This window comes from Schistocerca cancellata, chromosome 12 (genome assembly GCF_023864275.1).
Source record: "Schistocerca cancellata isolate TAMUIC-IGC-003103 chromosome 12, iqSchCanc2.1, whole genome shotgun sequence".
NCBI lineage: Eukaryota > Metazoa > Arthropoda > Insecta > Orthoptera > Acrididae > Schistocerca > Schistocerca cancellata.
The window spans coordinates 125,398,740-125,422,228 of NC_064637.1; the positions used below are offsets into that span (position 1 = coordinate 125,398,740).

General features: G+C 48.6%; 2 protein-coding genes across 2 annotated transcripts in view; one reads left to right on the forward strand and one right to left on the reverse strand.

Moving 5' to 3' along the window:
• The window catches only part of LOC126109511 (uncharacterized), a 151,254-nt gene extending 135,286 nt beyond the window's left edge, over window positions 1-15,968 (reverse strand). The window contains exon 1 of the mRNA XM_049914533.1: window positions 15,756-15,968. Coding sequence (XP_049770490.1) covers window positions 15,756-15,968 — 213 coding nt within the window. The remainder of the gene's footprint in view (window positions 1-15,755) is intronic.
• A 108-nt stretch (window positions 15,969-16,076) lies between these two features.
• On the forward strand, window positions 16,077-19,197 carry LOC126109512 (paired mesoderm homeobox protein 2-like). Its single transcript, XM_049914534.1, has 4 exons — window positions 16,077-16,113; window positions 16,418-16,674; window positions 16,757-16,962; window positions 19,119-19,197. Exons 1-4 carry the CDS (start codon window positions 16,077-16,079, stop codon window positions 19,195-19,197), a joined length of 579 nt encoding a protein of 192 aa, XP_049770491.1.
• Window positions 19,198-23,489: the final 4,292 nt, after the last annotated feature.

Consider the following 23,489-nt stretch of genomic DNA (forward strand, 5'->3'; position numbering starts at 1 on the left):
TAACTCCAACTGCACGCGCCCCACACCAATATAGAGCCTGCACCAGCTTGAAATGTCCCCTGCTGACATGCAGGCTCCACTGATTCACGAGGTTCTCTGCATACCCGTACATGCCCATCCGCTCGATCCTGCAGGAACGGGACCAGCGACGAATGAAGGAAATTGTTCAACTTGACAGAAATTACTGCAGATTTCAGTGCTGTGACATGAACAAGTGTCAGCTTGTGATCCATTCAACGTAACATCATCGATATGGGCTTTCGGAGCGGAAGGCCCACTCATGTACCCTTGAGTGCACGACACAAAGCTTTGAAACGTGACTCGTCCGACCTGGCAACATGTTTCCAGTCATCAACAGTCCAATGTCGGTGTCGACAACAAGCTCCTTATTTCCCTGTCTCAGTTTCTCTTATACCGTACTTCTTGAAAGATTTAACAATAACGTCTTGTCTCACTCTAGACACAACTGCTTTACTCACTGACAAACTTGTTTGACTGTAGGTCGTTTTAAAGCTGACTTCGGCATGAATTCACGTTAGGTTTCATCCATCACCCATTTGTTCCATTCCTCTCCCATATACACTTTAAATGGTTCATTTATCGAGACATCAAGATGTTGCGAGTCTTAAGTAAGATCTCCCATAATAACAACAAGCTCCTTATTTCCCTGTCTCAGTTTCTCTTATACCGTACTTCTTGAAAGATTTAACAATAACGTCTTGTCTCACTCTAGACACAACTGCTTTACTCACTGACAAACTTGTTTGACTGTAGGTCGTTTTAAAGCTGACTACGGCATGAATTTCCGTTAGGTTTCATCCAGCACCCATTTGTTCCATTCCTCTCCCATATACACTTTAAATGGTTCATTTATCGAGACATCAAGATGTTGCGAGTCTTAAGTAAGATCTCCCATAATAACAACAAGCTCCTTATTTCCCTGTCTCCGTTTCTCTTTTTTTATAGTTACAGTTTTCGCATCTTTAATGGCAACTTTCTGTTGCTCAACATATCAAATGTCAGAGAGGAGTTTAGTTCGTATTCGCTATTTGCTTGGTTCCACACTGGTTTTCTTTCGATGTTGAATAATAAAGCGATGGAAAGATAATGTTCTTTCTTCATACTCTTGTGGCATTTTCGGAGACGTTTTGGTTCGCATGCTAAGTTGGTGACGCTTCTTAATCCTGGAACAGCAACCAACACCAACCTTACACACACACACACACACACACACACACACACACACACACACACACACACACACTTTTTTTTTTAATTAAAAAATCTCTCTCATAAGAAACAAATCATCTGACAACATTGACAATCTCAAACTATTACCTTCGTAAATCTAGGGAAACGATCTGCGGTCTTAATCCAATAATCGCATTTCACAAGGGGAGAATCTGAGATGTGGGTCACAGGTTTTGATCAAGTTCTGCAAAAATGTTCTGTACTGAAAATAAAGAGACACGTGTTTCGGATTCTATTTTTTACAAAATCACTAGTTTTCGAAAAAAATCTTTGTCAAAGATGAAGGAAAATCGTATTTTCATTGCCATACATCGAAAAATTCTGTAAAAACATTTTTTTTATTGATATAATATGGGGTTCAGAGCCAATAATGTTCGAGTTGTTAACGTTGTATTTTCATGCTGTTGCCTGTTAACGTCCAGACGCTCGTGGACGAGACAGTGACTGAAAATGACGGTAGAAAAGCAAAGGCAGAGACGCTGAACTCCATTTTTCAAATGTTCCTCTACAAATGAAACTCCAGTGGTATTGCTCCAGTTTAATTGTCGCGTAACTGCAAAGATGGCTAACACAGACATTGGTGTCAGTAGTGCTAAAAAGCAGCTGAAATCACTAAAATTGAACAAAGCACCAAGGCCTTATAGAAAACCTATCAGACACTACATATGCAACCGAGTTACTTCCTCTTAACTCTAATCTACCGTCCATCGCTCGAAAAAAGGAACGTGCTCAGTAGTCAGGAGAAAGCACAGGTCACGCCCGTCTCCAAGAACGATGTCGGGAGTGATCCACGAAACTACTGTCCGATATCCTTGACACTGATTTGTTGCAGATTCTCCGGGGATATCCCGAGCTCAAAAGTATCTCGAACAGAATGGCCGCTAACAACCTTCACATACGAGCAGAATTTCTTTGGGCTTCGTGAGAGATCGTTCCACAAATACTCTGCTGCGGCGGCAGTTAACGGATTCACGCATTGCCCTCTTCACAGCCAAACGCTTTTCATTCAGCATCTTCCTATCTATACTGCGGATGTCGTTTGAATATGATCCGTCCCAGCACTTTGGAGAGTAAAATTTTGTACATGGCTGCACTTTCAGAGACCGTGAATAGTTACAATTGAAAGAAAACAGCCCTCGGTCACTATTTTATAGTTAATTCGTTAAAAGTAGTGACCGAGCACTGTTTTCCTTCAATTGTAAGTTTGGAGATTGTTGCCAGGAAACTGATGGGCCGATAGTTTTCTGGTCGGCGATGGTCCTTCCCCGTTTTCGATAGCTGCACTGTGCGAACCATCTTCTAGTCGGACGGGAAGTATTCTAGCAGGAGCCAACTGTTAAAAATGCGGGTTTTCAACACCAGCGGTTTTCCCTACACTTGGGATGTAGTCGAATCCTTGCGCGCAACGGCGAGCGCCTGCTGGTCAGGCTACCCGCTCGACCTCGCAAGGCCGCTGCAGCCAGCTACAGGTGCCAGGAACAGACGGCCTCTACTGCAGACTGGTCCGCCTCGGATCACGCGACGTGCGTAACGCACTGCGTCACCTCCCCCCACGATCTGTGCGTGAGTCATCGGCCACCGCTCCGCCCCCCACCTGTCAGCGCATTCCGCGCGTCTCAGAACTCCGTCCGCAGAATCACTTCTCACGCACAGCCGGACAATACGTGCAGCTTTCTTACGAGACCAGACAGGTCACGGCCAACGCCCTTCTTTACAGTCGGGGCACAACTTCCGCCTCCGACCGAAGCAATGACACGGACGCCGATGACCTCAGACGGTCTAAACCAGGCGACAAAGGCTACCTGAAATCAAACCTCATCGTTACGCCACCCTTATACCCTGAAGAGCCAAGACAACTGGGATTACAGGGGGTGGAGATATCTTCTAAACAGCCCCTCTCAAAACATACCAGATATGCTCCATAATGTTCATGTCTAGGGAGTTTGATGGGCAGCGGAACTCTTTAAGCTCAGCAGTGTGTTCCTGTAACCACTCTGTAGCAATTCTGGAAGAGTGGGGTGTCGCGTTGTCCTCCTGGAATTGCCCAACTCTAGCGGAATGCACAATGGACATGAATGGATGCGGGTGATCAGACAGGATGGTTACGTACGTGTCGCATCTAGAGATATCAGGGGTCCCATATCACTCCAACAGCACACGCCCCCACACCATTACAGAGCCTCTATCAGCTTGAACAGTTCCCTGCTGAAATGCAGGGTCCAAAGATTTTTTGAGATTGTCTCCATACCTGTACACGTCCATCCGCTCGATACAATTGGAAACGAGACTCGTCCGACCAGGCAACATATTTCCAGTCATCAAAAGTCCAATGCCGGTGTTGACGGGCCCAGGAGAGGCATAAAGCTTTGTCTCATCAAGGGCATACGAGGAGGCCTCCGACTCCCATATCGATGATGTTTCGTTGAATGGTTCGCACGCTGACACTTGTTGACGGCCCAGCACTGAAAGCTATAGCGATTTGCGGAAGTGAATCACTTCTGTCACGTTGAATAATTCTCTTCAGTCGTCGTTGGTCCCATTCCTGCAGGATTTTTTTGCGGCAGCTGCGACGTCGGAGATTTGATGGTATATCGGATTCCTGATATTCACGGTACACTCGTGAAATGGTCGTACGGGAAAATTCCCACTTCACCGCTGCTTCGGAGATGCTGTGTCCCATCGCTCGTGCGCCGATTATAACACCACGTTTAAACTCAGTTAAATCTTGATGAAGTGCCATTGTAGCAGCAGTAACCGATCTAACAACTGTGCCAGACACTTGTCTTATATAGGCTTTGCTGACTGAAGCGCCGTATTCTGCCTGTTTATACACGTACGTATTTGAATACGCATGCCTATACCAGTTTCTTTGGCGCTTCAGTGTATGAGACACTCATGATCTACTTTTACCGTCAAATCTGGGCACAATGTCGACCTTTCGACGAAATCCTCAACCCGTCAGGAATAACTGACTATCGTGGCTGCTGTCGTCGTAATTATTTCTAGCCCGTACACAGCTTATCACCGATTGGCGTACGTCTTCATTACGTCATGCTCCCAGTCTGATGGTGCCACTGTTCTCGTATGTAGGTGAACAACTTGGTGCATTTCTCCGTTTCTTCATCGGATCGAGAGCTCACTTCCACAAATCGCTAAGATTATAGTCGATGTACCGACAGATGACGATTAGTCTGGCTTTAGGAAACGTAAAGACAATTCTGACTATGCGGTTGGCACTAGGAGCAAGACTGAAGAAAAGTCAAGACACATTTATACGATTTGTCGACATGGAAAAAGCGTTCGACAATGTCAAATGGCACAAGATGTTCGAAATTATGAGAAAAATAGGGGTAAGCTATGTGAAAGACGGCTAATATACAGTATATACACGCACTAACAGAGAACAATAAGACTGGAAGATCGAGAACGAACTACTAGGGTGTAAGACAGGGATGTAGCCTGTCGCCTCTACTGTTCAGTCTGTACATCAAAGATGGTATGGGGTACCATTGGTTACACGTCTCGGTCACCTCTTGTTCGCATTGACGGCACTTTGAACAGTGGACGTTACATTTCAGATGTGTTTCGACCTGTGGCTCTACTCTTCGTTCGAGCCCTGCGAAACCCTACTTTTCAACAGGATAATGCACGACCGCGTGTTGCAGGTCCTGTACGGGCCTTTCTGGATACAGAAAATGTCGATTGTTGCCCTGGCTAGCACATTCTTCAGATCTCTCACCAATTGAAAACGTCTTGTCAATGGTGGCCGTGTAACTGGCTCGTCACAATACGTCAGTCATTACTCTTGATGAAGTGTGGTATCGTGTTGAAGCTGCATGGGCAGCTGTACCTGTACACGTCATCCAAGCTCTGTTTGACTCAATCCCCAGGCGTATCAAGGTCGTTATTACGGTCAGAGGTGGTTGTTCTGGGCACTGATTTCTCAGGATGTATGCACCCAAATTGCGTGAAAATGTAATCACATCTTAGTTCCAGTATAATATATTTGTCCAATGAAAACCCGTTTACCATCTGCATTTCTTCTTAGTGTAGCAATTTTAATGGCCAGTAGTGTATTTTTTTTCAGATAATGGCTTATTCTTCACAACAAAATTTATAATAGAGTAAATGTGTTGTCAGTATATCTCGTTTACATACTTGGTTAGGGCAGCATTAATGCAGAATTCAGTAAAATTATTTGGCCTAAGATAAAATTGAGCAACTTATAGATGTAGGCTACCGCGGCCATTGTCACCGTCAATGAATTTTTTCGTGGTTTGCGACTGCATTGAAATAAATAAATAAACATCAGCTTCCGCGGCGATTGTCACAGTAAATAAAATTTTTCCCGGTTTGTGACCACACTGTCATACGGACATACGAGTATGTAAAATTACCGACGTTTCGGTCACTGTTGCAGGACACCTTCAGGATGTTTCTGTTTACCAGTAAACTTGCAACAGCGACCGAAACGTCGGTAGTTCTACATATTGCAATGCGGACACAAACCCGGAAAAATTTTATTGACACTGACCAACTTACTTTCTGAAGTCTCCTCTTATAGTGTGCTTTGAGCGTCTAAAGCAGCTCTTCACCAGCCTGTTTAATCCCAATATTTTCTCGTCCTTATGATGAGTTTCCGGTTCGTGTTAACCACTGCATAGGCTATTTATCCAGAAAGCGAAGTGAAGCAGACAGCAGAGGCGTTTTAACTCGAGGACGGGGTTCGGTTGGGTTCCGCTGGGGTCCGCCGTGACTCAGCCTTTGCCGTGCAGCGTCATCTGGTGCTGTTCCGTGTCGAGTTGCAGGGCGGGACGAAACCCAGCCTGCGCCCCCGTATCTCGCCTTACCAATCTCGGCGGCACGGCGGCGCTGTCAGCACGCGTTAACACGCGCCGTTAGCCAACCCAAGGCGGTCACTGGCTTCCGTAGCCTTCCCAGCGTCTGCATCTACATACACGCTCCGCAGCCGCATTGTGGCCCAGCGGTTCTAGGTGCACCTGCACATTCCGCAATTAACACTAGGCTGACCCTTGACAGGATGTTCGACGGGCGTTTCATAGGACGTGGAGGACGCATAAATTGGCCAGCCCGTTCTCCTGATCTTACACCTCTGGACTTCTTTCTGTGGGGTACGTTAAAGGAGAATGTGTACCGTGATGTGCCTACAACCCCAGAGGATATGAAACAACGTATTGTGGCAGCCTGCGGCGACATTACACCAGGTGTACTGCGGCGTGTACGACATTCATTACGCCAGAGATTGCAGTTGTGTGCAGCAAATGGTGGCCACCACATTGAACATGTATTGGCCTGACAAGTCGGGACACACACTATTCCACTCCGTAATTGAAAACGGAAACCACGTGTGTACGTTTACCTCACCACTCATGGTAATGTACATGTGCGTCAGTGAAAAAGACCAATAAAAAGATGTTAGTATGTGGACGTAATGTGCTGTTCCAGTCTCTTCTGTACCTAAGGTCCATCACCGTTCCCTTTCGATCCCTACGTAATTCGGTGCTCTCCGATACACACGATCGAACAGCGGAGGAGTGGTACTCAAGCGTCAACTTTAGGTTACAATATCTCCGGATGTAATTCACATTTTACAATGCAACAAACGGCACTGATTACGTATTTGTTTATATGTTCATATGTGCTAACAAAACTAACGGGGTTCCATTTAAAAAAAACGTAGGTTTGTGTTAAAAAACATACTTACGTGCATTTTTTTATGGTTTGTATTAAACAATTACACTAGCCCCTCTCCTCACGTTCGGTCTGTGGAATCGGTTCGTCAGTATTTGATGTGCTTTACGAAATATATCAAGCGGTAACGTTAGGTGACTCACCCTGTATAAAGAAGACTGACATTGTCACATACGCCTTGTAAATAATTGTTAACGCTTATAACATGAAAGGTGATGGAGTGCCTTTATTATAAAAAAACGGCGTAATGAATGATTGCCTGTATTAGTAGAGGTTGGAATGCCAGTGGAGATGAAACGGCAGGCAGAACTCAAGCTCTGGGTGGAAGGCCCGCACAGGTGTTGTTCCTGCTTAAACACAGGAAGTAGCTAGACGGAGGTCGTGGCACCTGAGCTCTGGAGCACAATAGGGTGATGGCCGGCCGCTATTGTAGTAGGGGCCGGAAGGATAACCGAATAATACTTTAGAACGCTGAAAATCTTGGACACAGGTGAGAGGAATGAAGAAGCGGCACCGCGGAAACCACGCAGGCTGGGTTATTTCCAAGGATTTTTACTCAGAAGCGTACCATTGTACGACTATAGGCTTTTCCTCGCAAACTTTCCTCGCTGGAAGAAAAATGACTAAAATATGGTTGGTCGGCGTTCGGAAGAATCTGTAGAGAGGAAGAATGTGGTGTCACCGCCAGACACCACACTTGCTAGGTGGTAGCTTTAAATCGGCCGCGGTCCATTAGTACATGTCGGACCCGCGTGTCGCCACTGTCAGTAATTGCAGACCGAGCGCCACCACACGGCAGGCACACGTACTAGCACTCGTCCCAGTTGTACGGACGACTTTGCTAGCGACTACACTGACGAAGCCTTTCTCTAATTTGCCGAGAGATAGTTAGAATAGCCTTCAGCTAAGTCCATGGCTACGACCTAGCAAGGCGCCATTAACCATTTCTAGAGAGAGTCTCACTTGTATCATCAAGAATGCTGTATAAAAATGATGGATTAAAGTTAAGTATTCCAGCAGCTACGTACTTTTCTTTATAGCATTCATTACGTATCCTGTTTCAGACCTAGCGCAAGCCTGCCTGAGTTGACGCGTGCATTTCGGCCTCCTCTATAAATTAGTGTACGTTGTGTTGGCTAATCTTCCGACACAACAAAGAATATTCCGTGGTTTCGGGAACATGATTCGTTTTCGGAATTACGATGGTGGGGAGCCGAGCCTTGCTGGGAGGCCAGCGCTGGAGAGAATGGGATCTTCTGTTGTGAGCGCCCGTGTGTGACGGTCGCTCAGTATCAGCTTTGTTGGTACGGACGGACTTGCTGTCTTTGCTCTCCGGAGAGTGTATAGTTAGTGTTGTGTCTAGACAAGACAGCTTAGACACAATGATGAGGGAGCCGAAAGGCACGCGCTTTAACTCACGCAGGCTGGCGTGATGTCTGAAACAGGATACGTAATGAATGCTATAAAGAAAAGTACGTAGCTTCTGGAATACTTAACTTTAATCAACATTTGTAGAACATCGCTCTTGATGATACATTAATACACTCCTGGAAATGGAAAAAAGAACACATTGACACCGGTGTGTCAGACCCACCATACTTGCTCCGGACACTGCGAGAGGGCTGTACAAGCAATGATCACACGCACGGCACAGCGGACACACCAGGAACCGCGGTGTTGGCCGTCGAATGGCGCTAGCTGCGCAGCATTTGTGCACCGCCGCCGTCAGTGTCAGCCAGTTTGCCGTGGCATACGGAGCTCCATCGCAGTCTTTACCACTGGTAGCATGCCGCGACAGCGTGGACGTGAACCGTATGTGCAGTTGACGGACTTTGACCGAGGGCGTATAGTGGGCATGCGGGAGGCCGGGTGGACGTACCGCCGAATTGCTCAACACGTGGGGCGTGAGGTCTCCACAGTACATCGATGTTGTCGCCAGTGGTCGGCGGAAGGTGCACCTGCCCGTCGACCTGGGACCGGACCGCAGCGACGCACGGATGCACGCCAAGACCGTAGGATCCTACGCAGTGCCGTAGGGGACCGCACCGCCATTTCCCAGCAAATTAGGGACACTGTTGCTCCTGGGGTATCGGCGAGGACCATTTGCAACGGTCTCCGTGAAGCTGGGCTACGGTCCCGCACACCGTTAGGCCGTCTTCCGCTCACGCCCCAACATCGTGCAGCCCGCCTCCAGTGGTGTCGCGACAGGCGTGTATGGAGGGACGAATGCAGACGTGTCGTCTTCAGCGATGAGAGTCGCTTCTGCCTCGGTGCCAATGATGGTCGTATGCGTGTTTGGCGCCGTGCAGGTGAGCGCCACAATCAGGACTGCATACGACCGAGGCACACAGGGCCAACACCCGGCATTATGGTGTGGGGAGCGATCTCCTACACTGGCCGTACACCACTGGTGATCGTCGAGGGGACGCTGAATAGTGCACGGTACATCCAAACCGTCATCGAACCCATCGTTCTACCATTCCTAGACCGGCAAGGGAACTTGCTGTTCCAACAGGACAATGCACGTCCGCATGTATCCCGTGCCACCCAACGTGCTCTAGAAGGTGTAAGTCAACTACCCCGGCCAGCAAGATCTCCGGATCTGTCCCCCATTGAGCATGTTTGGGACTGGATGAAGCGTCGTCTCACGCGGTCTGCACGTCCAGCACGAACGCTGGTCCAACTGAGGCGCCAGGTGGAAATGGCATGGCAAGCCGTTCCACAGGACTACATCCAGCATCTCTACGATCGTCTCCATGGGAGAATAGCAGCCTGCATTGCTGCGAAAGGTGGATATACACTGTACTAGTGCCGACATTGTGCTTGCTCTGTTGCCTGTGTCTATGTGCCTGTGGTTCTGTCAGTGTGATCATGTGATGTATCTGACCCCAGGAATGTGTCAATAAAGTTTCCCCTTCCTGGGACAATGAATTCACGGTGTTCTTATTTCAATTTCCAGGAGTGTAGAATCTCAATATCTGTACTGGTAATGGCGCCTTGCTAGGTCGTAACAAATGTAGCTGAAGGCTATGCTACTATCGTCTCGGCAAATGAGAGCGTAATTCTCAGTGAACCATGGCTAGCAACGTCGGCTGTACAACTGGGGCGAGTGCTAGTACGTCTCTCTAGACCTGCCGTGTGGCGGCGCTCGGTCTGCAATTACTGACAGTGGCGACACGCGGGTCCGTCGTATACTAGCGGACCGCGGCCGATTTAAAAGCTACCACCTAGCAAGTGTGGTGTCTGGCGGTGACACCACAGTTAGAACGGTTAGGCACTGTACTGTTGAGAACCTATACGATTCTGGACTTCACCTCCGGGTTGGAAGTCGTCGTTGAGTACGGAACGTTCAGTAATTGAGAGCACTTCCTCTGCCTATACTTACGTTGAGACATTATCTGAACTCCGTCCTTGTGGCTGGGAGTTCGCGTTTCTCGTCTGTAGAACACAGAGAGGAGAAAGTATTAGAGTATATTAGTCAGACGACCGCGTTCTACCGTCCTAGTGTTTGAAAGAGTTTTATTTTGTGGCTGGAGTGGCAGACGTGTACGAGAACCAGCACGCCGACGCACCAGACGCAGTACATACGGAGATATCGCAAATTGCTTCGGCTTGTTAGGACTATAAAGCCAAACAGCTGTGATCACGTTAGTTTATTTCCACTGAGGTTCCACACCACTGTAGATCATCTTTGAAAGTAGTGTCTTCTAGTGTTTGGTACGTAGATAATGTCAGTCATTTCGTGTAATTTATGTTAGATCGCGTGGCCATAAAAGGGGGCAGAGTTGAGCAATTGATTAATAATTTTACTTAGGAAATATAGACATTTGTCAGAAGGGTGTTTTTTTTTTAATCTGCAATAAAGGTATAATAAGAAACAACGTTTATCATTTAGTAGTATTAGTTGCCTTCATCATTCATTTATGTTTAGATTGTAATTTATGTTATTAAAGAGATCCTAAGATCTGCTTCAGGGGGTAGTCAGACATCATTTAACGTTTATTATTTTCCGTTGCGCACATTCATTTTACACCCGCCTGGAATAGCGTCTTGGAATCGGTTACTGCTGCTACAATGGCAGGTTACCAATATTTAACGTGGTGCTATAGTCGGCGCACGAGCGATTGGACACAGCATCCCCAAGGTAGCGATGAAGTGGGGATTTTCCCGTTTGACCATATCACGAATATCAGGAATCCGGTAAAACATTAAATCTCTGCCATCGCTGCGGCCGGAGGAACATCCTGCGAGAGCGGGACCAACGACGACTGAAGAGAATCGTTCAACGTGACAGATGTGGAACCCTTCCAAAAGCTGGTGCACATTTCAATGCTGGGCCATCAACAAGTGTTAGCGTGCGAACCATTCAACGAAACACCCATCGATATGGGCTTTCGCAGCCGAAGGTCCACTCGTGTAACCATGATGACTGCATGACACAAAGCTTTACGGCTCGCCTGGACTAGTCAACACCGACATTGGACTGTTGATGATTAGAAAATGTTGCACTTCCACTTCCCATCAAACTCCCCAGACATGAACGTTATTGACATATCGGGGATGTCATTCAACGTGTTTTTCAGAAGAGATTTCCACCCTCTTATACTCTTCCGGATTTATGGACATCCTTGAAGGATTCATGGTGTCAGTTCCCTCCAGCACTGATTCAGACATTAGTCGAGTCCATGCCACGTCGTGTTGCGTCACTTCTGCGTGCCCTCTGGGATCCTACACGATATTAGGCAGATGTACCAGTTCCTTTGGCTCTTCAGTGTGGTAGTAGGCACCCGTGGCGTAGAGAAGCAACAGAAAGAGCTGATAACAAATAACTCGCCACGTCCGGATGAAACTGCAATTCGGTTTTGCAGAGAGCATTCTGCGGTATTGGCTCCTTACTTAGCTCGCATTTGTCGCGAATCTGCATAAGGAGGAACGAAGTAACAGACCCGCACAATTACAGACCAATATTTTTGAGATACTGGTAGAAGCCGACCTCGGGAAAGATCAGTTTGGATTCCGTAGAAATGTTGGAACACGTGAGGCAATACTGACCTTACGACTTATCTTAGAAGAAAGATTAAGAAAAGGCAAACCTACGTTTCTAGCATTTGTAGACTTAGAGAAAGCTTTTGACAATGTTAACTGGAATACTCTCTTTCAAATTCTCAAGGTGACAGGGGTAAAATACAGGGAGCGAAAGGCTATTTACAGTTTGTACAGAAACCAGATGGCAGTTATAAGTGTCGAGGGACATGAAAGGGAAGCAGTGGTTGGGAAGGGAGTAAGACAGGGTTGTAGCCTCTCCCCGATGTTATTCAATCTGTATATTGAGCAAGCAGTAAAGGAAACAAAAGAAAAATTCGGAGTAGGTATTAAAATTCATGGAGAAGAAATAAAAACTTTGAGGTTCGCCGATGACATTGTAATTCTGTCAGAGACAGCAAAGGACTTGGAAGAGCAGTTGAATGGAATGGACAGTGTCTTGAAAGGAGGATATAAGATGAACATCAACAAAAGCAAAACGAGGATAATGGAATGTAGTCAAATTAAGTCGGGTGATGCTGAGGGAATTAGATTAGGAAATGAGACACTTAAAGTAGTAAAGGAGTTTTGCTATTTAGGGAGTAAAATAACCGATGATGGTCGAAGTAGAGAGGATATAAAATGTAGACTGGCAATGGCGAGGAAAGCGTTTCTCAAGAAGAGGAATTTGTTAACATCGGGTATAGATTTAAGTGTCAGGAAGTCGTTTCTGAAAGTATTTGTATGGAGTGTAGCCATGTATGGAAGTGAAACATGGACGATAACTAGTTTGGAAAAGAAGAGAATAGAAGCTTTCGAAATGTGGTTCTACAGAAGAATGCTGAAGATAAGGTGGGTAGATCACGTAACTAATGAGGAGGTATTGAATAGGATTGGGGAGAAGAGAAGTTTGTGGCACAACTTGACTAGAAGAAGGGATCGGTTGGTAGGACATGTTTTGAGGCATCAAGGGATCACAAATTTAGCATTGGAAGGCAGTGTGGAGGGTAAAAATCGTAGAGGGAGACCAAGAGATGAATACACTAAGCAGATTCAGAAGGATGTAGGTTGCAGTAGATACTGGGAGATGAAGAAGCTTGCACAGGATAGAGTAGCATGGAGAGCTGCATCAAACCAGTCTCAGGACTGAAGACCACAACAACAATTTTTGAGATCGGTTTTTCGCAGAAATCTTCCACAGTCTCAGTTCGATTATCATAGACTTCCTTGAGAGGGAAATACGTCTGTCCACACGGATTCACAAAGCATCATTCGTGTGAAAGTCAGCTTTCCTATTTCTCGCACGATATCCTGCGAACCCTGGCTTAAGCGCAACTGGCAGATTGCATACAGCGAGATTTCTGGAAAGCATTTGACACGGTGGCCCATTGCATGCTGTTAACGAAGGTTCGACCATATGGAATAGGATCCCAGGTATGTGAGTGGCTAAAGACTACTTAAGTGGCCGGCCGGGGTGGCCGTGAGGTTCTAGGCGCTACAGTCTGCCTCGGGCATGGATGTGTGTGATGTCCTTAGGGTAGTTAGGTTTAAGTAGTTCTAAGTTCTAGGGGACTGATGACCTCAGAAGTTGAGTCCCATAGTGCTCAGAGCCATTTGAACCATTTTGAACTACACTCCTGGAAATTGAAATAAGAACACCGTGAATTCATTGTCGCAGGAAGGGGAAACTTTATTGACACATTCCTGGGGTCAGATACATCACATGATCACACTGACAGAACCACAGGCACATAGACACAAGCAACAGAGCATGCACAATGTCGGCACTAGTACAGTGTATATCCACCTTTCGCAGCAATGCAGGCTGCTATTCTCCCATGGAGACGATCGTAGAGATGCTGGATGTAGTCCTGTGGAACGGCTTGCCATGCCATTTCCACCTGGCGCCTCAGTTGGACCAGCGTTCGTGCTGGACGTGCAGACCGCGTGAGACGACGCTTCATCCAGTCCCAAACATGCTCAATGGGGGACAGATCCGGAGATCTTGCTGGCCAGGGTAGTTGTCTTACACCTTCTAGAGCACGTTGGGTGGCACGGGATACATGCGGACGTGCATTGTCCTGTTGGAACAGCAAGTTCCCTTGCCGGTCTAGGAATGGTAGAACGATGGGTTCGATGGTTTGGATGTACCGTGCACTATTCAGTGTCCCCTCGACGATCACCAGTGGTGTACGGCCAGTGTAGGAGATCGCTCCCCACACCATGATGCCGGGTGTTGGCCCTGTGTGCCTCGGTCGTATGCAGTCCTGATTGTGGCGCTCACCTGCACGGCGCCAAACACGCATACGACCATCATTGGCACCAAGGCAGAAGCGACTCTCATCGCTGAAGACGACACGTCTCCATTCGTACCTCCATTCACGCCTGTCGCGACACCACTGGAGGCGGGCTGCACGATGTTGGGGCGTGAGCGGAAGACGGCCTAACGGTGTGCGGGAACGTAGCCCAGCTTCATGGAGACGGTTGCGAATGGTCCTCGCCGATACCCCAGGAGCAACAGTGTCCCTAATTTGCTGGGAAGTGGCGGTGCGGTCCCCTACGGCACTGCGTAGGATCCTACGGTCTTGGCGTGCATCCGTGCGTCGCTGCGGTCCGGTCCCAGGTCGACGGGCACGTGCACCTTCTGCCGACCACTGGTGACAACATCGATGTACTGTGGAGACCTCACGCCCCACGTGTTGAGCAATTCGGCGGTACGTCCGCCCGGCCTCCCGCATGCCCACTATACGCCCTCGCTCAAAGTCCGTCAACTGCACATACGGTTCACGTCCACGCTGTCGCGGCATGCTACAGTGTTAAAGACTGCGATGGAGCTCCGTATGCCACGGCAAACTGGCTGACACTGACGGCGGCGGTGCACAAATGCTGCGCAGCTAGCGCCATTCGACGGCCAACACCGCGGTTCCTGGTGTGTCCGCTGTGCCGTGCGTGTGATCATTGCTTGTACAGCCCTCTCGCAGTGTCCGGAGCAAGTATGGTGGGTCTGACACACCGGTGTCAATGTGTTCTTTTTTCCATTTCCAGGAGTGTACTTAAGTAATACAACCCAGTATGTTGTTCCCTACGGCGAGTGTTTATTAGAGACAAGGGTATGATCAGGCCTGGCCCAAGGGAGTGTGATAGGACCGCATAAATGATCTGAAGGACAGGATGAACAGCAATCTGTGGTTGTTTGCTGATGATGTTGTCGTGTACGGGAGTGGCTGGAGGAGGATACAGGATGACTTGGATAGAATTTGTATTGTGTGTAATGGTTGGCAGGTAGCTCTCAGCGTATAGAACTGTAAGTTAATCAGACGACTGCGAAAAGTAATCCGGTAATGTTCGAGTAGTGTTAGTAGTGTGCGGCGATTAAATATCCAGGCGTGACGTTGCAAGGCGTTAGGGAACGGAACGAGCGTGTAAGGAAAGCAGTAGGAAAGTGGAATGGTTGACTTCGGTTTATTGGGAGACTTTGGGAAATTATGGTTCATCTGTAACGGAGACAAAGTACAGCACAGCAGTTTTTGGCGTGAACTGCTGCATTCAACGACCCGTACTGACACGGTACCCCAGGACCAGAAACTGCCTTCAATGTTTGATCCTGCTTCCGCAAAGCAATGACAGTGTCCTCAGACAATGACCACCTTTTGAGAAGCTTCTGCAAAATGCTACTTCTTTCCCACTATCGTCCCCCAGGCAGGAGTATTCATACCCTCAGGGGCCAATTAGTTATCTTGTGACAGCCGGGCTGTGTTATTTGGCCCAGCCTGTGTCGAACGATACTGTGAAGACAACGACGTCCAGCTGCCACCACTGTCACTGGGCCCCGAACCCTCGGCTGCAACCTGACTGCCCAGTCTCTTGGTAGCCACACGCTCTGCTGTCACCATGGGTCTACTCGCCAGCTTCCAGCCACATTCCCATGCTCCAGGGCTCAAACATAAGTCTCCAAAGCCCAGCATCACTGGAGCCTGATGCATCCATCCTCTGGTGTGGCTTACATAGGGTCACCCTACCGTTACTTGGCTTCCTGTCTGGGTCAACAGCACTCGTCGTAGCCAGGCCTGCTACGGGCTAAATTACACGAGATGTCCGTGGGGGCTGATACACCATCAAGGGCACCCAGTAGGCACTGCTTGCAGGGAGGGCAATGCGAGGCCACTCGCCGAGGTCCCAAAAATCAACCTCTGTGGCCAGGAAGACTGTATGACTGAAATTAACAACAATCGGCTTTTGTACGCGTGGCATGCCTTCTACTGCTGTACCCACATCCACCTAAGGCAGACCCAGCAACCCAGCACTCCATCACACTACTTCGCCGAGAATCCCTGTTCCTCTCTGAAGAGCAGATGTGCTCATACGCTGAACAAGTCCTACTAGACAAGGATTGTGCCTTCCTTACAGTGTGTCCTCTTTGTCTGTCGTACAGTGGCCCGCCGGAGACGGAAGGAGGGCCGCCCCCGACGCCAGAGGACGACGTTCAGTTCGGAGCAGACCCTCCGGCTGGAGCTGGAGTACGCGCGCTCCGAGTACGTCTCCAGGGGCCGCCGCTTCGAGCTGGCCGAGGCGCTCGCGCTGTCCGAGACGCAGGTCAAGATCTGGTTCCAGAACCGGCGCGCCAAGGACAAGCGTATCGAGAAGGCGCAGCTCGACCAGCACTACAGGTGCGTGGCTCACCCTCCAGCAGTTCAGCTCCCCACTAACCCACCACTCCATTCCATTCCCAACGTTGGCGTTGTCTGAGAGGCTGGCCAAAATCCGGTTCCAGAACCGGCGTGCCAAACACATCGAGAAGGTGACGCTCGACCAGCCCAGCACGACAGGTGGGTGGCTCACCCTCCAGCAGTTCAGTTCCTCACTAACCTTCCATTCCATTCCAAACATTGGTATTGAGAGGCTGGCCATGATACGGTTCCAGAACTGGCGCGCCAAATACAAGTGTATCGAGAGGGTGACGCTCGACCAGCACTACAGGTGGGTGGCTCACCCTCCAGCAGTTCAGCTCCTCACTAACCCTCCACTCCATTCCGTTCCCAACGCTGGCATTGTCTGAGAGGCTAGCCAAGAGCCGGTTCCAGAACCGGCGCGCCAAACACAAGTGCATCGAAAAGGTGATGCTCGACCAGCACTATGGGTGGGTGGAAGTTGTGCAGAACGACATGGTAGAGCTGAAGTGTATTGGCATTCCTGGTGATAGTGGTCAGTTCCTGTGGGATCAAACTGCTGAGGTCCGCCGCTCGTGGTCTCGCGGTAGCGTTCTCGCTTCCCGAGCACGGGGTCCCGGGTTCGATTCCCGGCGGGGTCAGGGATTTTCACCTGCCTCGAGATGACTGGGTGTTTGTGTTGTCCTCATCATTTCATCATCATCCAGAAAAGTGGCGAAATTGGACTGAGCAAAGATTGGGTAATTGTACGGGCGCTGATAACCACGCAGTTGAGCGCCCCACAAACCAAACATCATCATCATCACAACTGCTGAGATCATCGGTCCCTAGGCTTACACACTACTTAACCTAAACTAACTTACGCTAAGGACAGCACAAACACCCATGCCCAAGGGAGGACTTGAACCTCTGGCTGGGGGAATTGGTATTCCTATTGAGCACAAGACAAGTATGGTAGTCTTTTGTTTTCACATTTGTTGGCTTCACCAGCACACAACCGAAATGACATATTTCAATCGAACACCTTGGGTTAATATACAGGTCAGTCTGTCACCACAACTAGACTATTTGCTTTGAGATCGTTGGCTACACCAACTCATAACCAAAATATCACATTCCAACATATGCCTTGGGCTACACTACGGATCAGTCCGTCACCACAACCATGTTCTTTGCCTTCACACTTGTTGCCTTCGTCAACTCAAAACCACCTGTCACATTCCACGCTACAGATGAGTCTGTCACCATAACCAGTTTTTTTCTTTGAAGTTTGTTGGGTTCACAGAAACAGGCCCAGGCTCGACAGAAAACCCCACCAGAGAAGTTCCACTCTGCACAAGTGTTCCAGTCTTCTTTAAGGTCACTTCACTCTTCAATTGGATGCCTATCTGTTGTTGATGACGTTGTTGTGGCCTTCAGTTCGAAGGACTGTTTAGCGCAGCTCTGTTCAAATGGTTCAAATGGCTCTGAGCACTATGGGACTTAACTCCTGAGGTCATCAGTCCCCTAGAACTTAGAACTACTTAAACCTAACTAACATAAGGACATCACACACATCCATGCCCGAGGCAGGATTCGAACCTGCGACCGTAGCGGTCGCGCGGTTCCAGACTGTAGCGCCTAGAACCGCTCGGCCACCCCGGCCGGCCGCAGCTCTGTACGATGGTTTATTATGTCCTAGTGTTTTCCGTTTGTATTGTAGTCACGTGTGTCGATTACTGGCTCAGCGATTAATTGCCAGCGATTAATTGTCTCGTGTTCCATCCTCAGTTAGTCCTGCGATTTTAATGTCTCTTATTGCTTTTTTCTTCCTGATGTGAGAAATGCCAAGTTGCAGCATGGTTGGATGTATAAATTAAACCGTAACCCGCTTTACAATTGACCAGTTAAGTTAGTTTAAAGGTCGCAGGGGAAATGTAGCAACATGACCATGTCCAGTAAAGCACTGTCATGTTGCAGCCAATCTTTGGATAAATGAGAGCTTTACCTTTTCTATTCCACTTACGTGTTTCAGACTTACGACAATTAATTTCAGTCTGTGATCACTCTCATATTCCAGATCTCAAAAGAAACCACACCGTGTCAACACATGCAACTGTGGTAATAGCGTGTTGGTCCACCTTTGGAACAGATTACAGCAGCAATTATGTGAGGCGCGGACTGGGCAATTCCTTAGTATGTTTCTAGTTAGTTGCTTGTTCGGTGGCCATTCACTAGTATGGCACTGTATTCTTATATACGTTTCTCCCCAACTGGATGCTATGGCTGAGTGTGCGTGAGAATTTCGTCACGTGATTACTAACAACGATTCTGATCTTTAATTATTCACGCAACTGATAACGCGACACACACACACACGAAACCAAAGCACTCAGTAATGGGAGCAGTAACCGCTAGCATTATTCTGGCCTAGTTGTTTTGATACTATTTAATAAAGTAATAAGGCGGTTCTCACTCTTTTTGCAGTTGTGAATTTGAGCTTGATAATAGCCAGCTGGGATACAAGAGGTCATTGTCTGAACACCCCAACACTGATTTTACGTGACAGAAATTTTATTACAAATTAAGATGACATAATTTAACATACTCTTCAATCATTGGTATAAACTAGTATCGGTGCTGATAATAGTGAAATTTCTAATTGGTCTAGAAACATTAACCTGTTAATTGCTACGCTACAGAGAGGCCGAAGGAAATTAATTATCACACACCAGAGCAAAACATTTCCATGCGTGGACACGCTGCAGTACACAGCGGAGCACTACGAAAATGGTTCAAATGGCTCTGAGCACTATGGGACTTAAGAGCTGAGGTGATCAGTCCCCTAGAACTTAGAACTACGTAAACCCAACTAACCTAAGGACATCACACACATCCATGCCCGAGGCAGGATTTGAACCTGCGACCGTAGCGGTCGCGCGGTTCCAGACTGAAGTGACTAGAACCGCTCGGCCACACTGGCCGGTGGAGCACTACGCCAAATGCCGCTACCGTATAAATTAATGCAAAAGCGCGATTTCACAGAGCTGGGAAGTTACCCATACAGATGCCCGAGACTCAGCACTTCCTGGCTATCGGTCCACCAGCCACGCTACCATTATTCGAACAGCCACGTTCTTATTGGCTGAAGGCCAATTTCCGCCCTCTACACTCCTCAGAACCGCCCTTTTTGCTGGAGTCTAGCAGGCAATTTCTGTGCTTAGCTTCCCTAGTTTCTCTTTTGAGAATCCTACTGCAGCTTTTGACAACATTTGAAACTGCCGTTCACCTTTCTGAGCCCATCACATTCATACACTATACCCTCATACATTCTGGAAAGGTACACGAGGGGGGGTTAGTGTTGTTTAACGTCCCGTCGACAACGAGGTCATTAGAGACGGAGCGCAAGCTCGGGTTAGGGAAGGATGGGGGAGGAAATCGGCCGTGGCCTTTCAAAGGAACGATCCCGGCATTTGCCTGAAACGATTTAGGGAAATCACGGAAAACCTAAATCAGGATGGCTGGAGACGGGATTGAACCGTCGTCCTCCCGAATGCGAGTCCAGTGTGCTAACCACTGCGCCACCTCACTCGGTAAGGTACACGAGAATGAGGAAGTGTGACACATAGAAAAAGTTACCGAAATAAAGCATTTAGTTACCTTACTCCATGCCCATCATCGCAGTACCACTTCAAGGTGTGTAGCACGAAATCTCTACGCACAGATTACGCAATTCCCGTACATTATGGGCCGGTCGTTTGGGAGCACAGTGCTGGCATCTGATAGCATCCCTGATGAATTCTTTCAGATAAAGATGAGGAGAATTTCGTGGCCAAGACACCATCACGAGTTCGCCGTCATAATCTGCAAACCACTGTTAGAACGATTCTGGCCTTGTGACATGGACAACTACCCTGTCGGAAAGTGTCACCACCGTCATGGAAGACAAAGAATAAAGGGATATGAGTGGTTCGCAGTAATGTACAGCTAGAATAGACTTGTCCTGTTGTTTTTGGTTGTTAGCACAGGTCTTATGGAAGCCCAGGGGACTGTCCCTGATTGCGTAACGCTGCTCTCAGATAGCCTGCTTCTGTGGTGCCATGCACGTTTTGTTTTGCCGGGATGACGGGGTATCCAGATACGACTATCGACCTGGTGTGACGAGAAACGTGCTTCCTCCGACCAGGTGACACGTTTCCACTGGTCGAAGGACGAGTCTCGACGATCCCGTGCCAACTGCGTCGTAAGTGAAAATGCCGTTGGGTCAGCGTGCGAAAGCGTAGGAACTGTCTGAAGAGGAGTCCCGTGTACCACAAGGCATGTTGAAAGATGTTCTCCGAAGCACTTCTGCCTGCATCGGCGCTGTACTCTGTCTTCACACCTGCCACAGATCGCTGTCTACCCTGGTTTGTAGAGCATGTACACTCCTGGAAATTGAAATAAGAACACCGTGAATTCGTTGTCCCAGGAAGGGGAAACTTTATTGACACATTCCTGGGGTCAGATACATCACATGATCACACTGACAGAACCACAGGCACATAGACACAGGCAACAGAGCATGCACAATGTCGGCACTAGTACAGTGTATATCCACCTTTCGCAGCAATGCAGGCTGCTATTCTCCCATGGAGACGATCGTAGAGATGCTGGATGTAGTCCTGTGGAACGGCTTGCCATGCCATTTCCACCTGGCGCCTCAGTTGGACCAGCGTTCGTGCTGGACGTGCAGACCGCGTGAGACGACGCTTCATCCAGTCCCAAACATGCTCAATGGGGGACAGATCCGGAGATCTTGCTGGCCAGGGTAGTTGACTTACACCTTCTAGAGCACGTTGGGTGGCACGGGATACATGGGGACGTGCATTGTCCTGTTGGAACAGCAAGTTCCCTTGCCGGTCTAGGAATTGTAGAACGATGGGTTCGATGACGGTTTGGATGTACCGTGCACTATTCAGTGTCCCCTCGACGATCACCAGTGGTGTACGGCCAGTGTAGGAGATCGCTCCCCACACCATGATGCCGGGTGTTGGCCCTGTGTGCCTCGGTCGTATGCAGTCCTGATTGTGGCGCTCACCTGCACGGCGCCAAACACGCATATGACCATCATTGGCACCAAGGCAGAAGCGACTCTCATCGCTGAAGACGACACGTCTCCATTCGTCCCTCCATTCACGCCTGTCGCGACACCACTGGAGGCGGGCTGCACGATGTTGGGGCGTGAGCGGAAGACGGCCTAACGGTGTGCGGGACCGTAGCCCAGCTTCATGGAGACGGTTGCGAATGGTCCTCGCCGATACCCCAGGAGCAACAGTGTCCCTAATTTGCTGGGAAGTGGCGGTGCGGTCCCCTACGGCACTGCGTAGGATCCTACGGTCTTGGCGTGCATCCGTGCGTCGCTGCGGTCCGGTCCCAGGTCGACGGGCACGTGCACCTTCCGCCGACCACTGGCGACAACATCGATGTACTGTGGAGACCTCACGCCCCACGTGTTGAGCAATTCGGCGGTACGTCCACCCGGCCTCCCGCATGCCCACTATACGCCCTCGGTCAAAGTCCGTCAACTGCACATACGGTTCACGTCCACGCTGTCGCGGCATGCTACCAGTGTTAAAGACTGCGATGGAGCTCCGTATGCCACGGCAAACTGGCTGACACTGACGGCGGCGGTGCACAAATGCTGCGCAGCTAGCGCCATTCGACGGCCAACACCGCGGTTCCTGGTGTGTCCGCTGTGCCGTGCGTGTGATCATTGCTTGTACAGCCCTCTCGCAGTGTCCGGAGCAAGTATGGTGGGTCTGACACACCGGTGTCAATGTGTTCTTTTTTCCATTTCCAGGAGTGTATGATTCCGATCCACGTTCTTTCATGAGACATGGAGGCTGTATTATACGAGGGTCATTCAATAATTAAAGAAACGAATTGGTCTGGGGAAAAAACTGTCAGTAGGACAAATTTGGTACTTTTATGGCTTTAAGTTGGCATCACTGGGATGAGCCCTGATCAGCTGATGTATCAAGATTGTTTCGTTTATAACCTCAAAAATACATTTCAAGGCGGTGAGTCTACTTGAAACGTCCACATCAGTTGAACAACGCCACGCGGAGTGGCCGTGCGGTTAGAGGCACCATGTCACGGATTGCGCGGCCCCTCCCGCCGGAGGTTCGAGTCCTCTCTCGGGCATGGGTGTGTGTGTTGCTCTTAGCATAAGTTAGTTTAAGAAGTGTGTAAGTCTAGGGACCCATGACCTCAGTAGTTTGGTCCCTTAGGAGTTCACACACACAGTTAAACAACGTTCTGTTATTCCTTTTTTACTTGCTGAAGGCGAGAAACCAGTGACCATATACCGCGGAGTGTCTAAAGGCTGTACGAACCGTGCAATTTTTTACAAGTAGGTAGCGCAGTTCAAAAATGGTCGCGACTCAGTGACTGACGAACATCTTTCTGGTCGACCATTTGCATTTTCAACTCTCTCTCAAGTCGAATTGATGACATTATTCGTGCCTACTGCTGTGTGACTGTGGAATTGATAGTTGATAAGGTTCAAGTTAGTACTGGTTCAGTTCATAAGATTATCTGTAACAAGGTGAAGTACCGCAGAACATGTGCAAGATGGGTCGCAAAGGGGTTGACGCGGCTACACAGGGAAACAAATTTGAGTGTGCACAGAGCTAAAGGAACGTTATGAAAGAGAAGGTGAGCACTTCCTCAACAAAATTTTAACTTGTGATGAAACTTGGGTTTGCTATTATGAGCCAGAATCAAAAAGACAAAGCATGGAGTGGAAGCGCACCAACTCACCTGTCAAGAAAAAATTCAAAACCCAAACATCAACAAGAAAAGTCATGTTGACACTGT

What these genes read in the sequence shown, in the direction of transcription:
- LOC126109512 (XM_049914534.1), top strand. Translation starts at nt 16,077, where the DNA reads ATGTCCGTGGGGGCTGATACACCATCAAGGGCACCCA. An exon ending in TACACCATCAAGGGCACCCA is followed by an intron (nt 16,114 to 16,417) that starts GTAGGCACTGCT and finishes TCTGTCGTACAG; the next exon opens with TGGCCCGCCGGAGACGGAAG. An exon ending in ACGCTCGACCAGCACTACAG is followed by an intron (nt 16,963 to 19,118) that starts GTGGGTGGCTCA and finishes CTCTTTTTGCAG; the next exon opens with TTGTGAATTTGAGCTTGATA.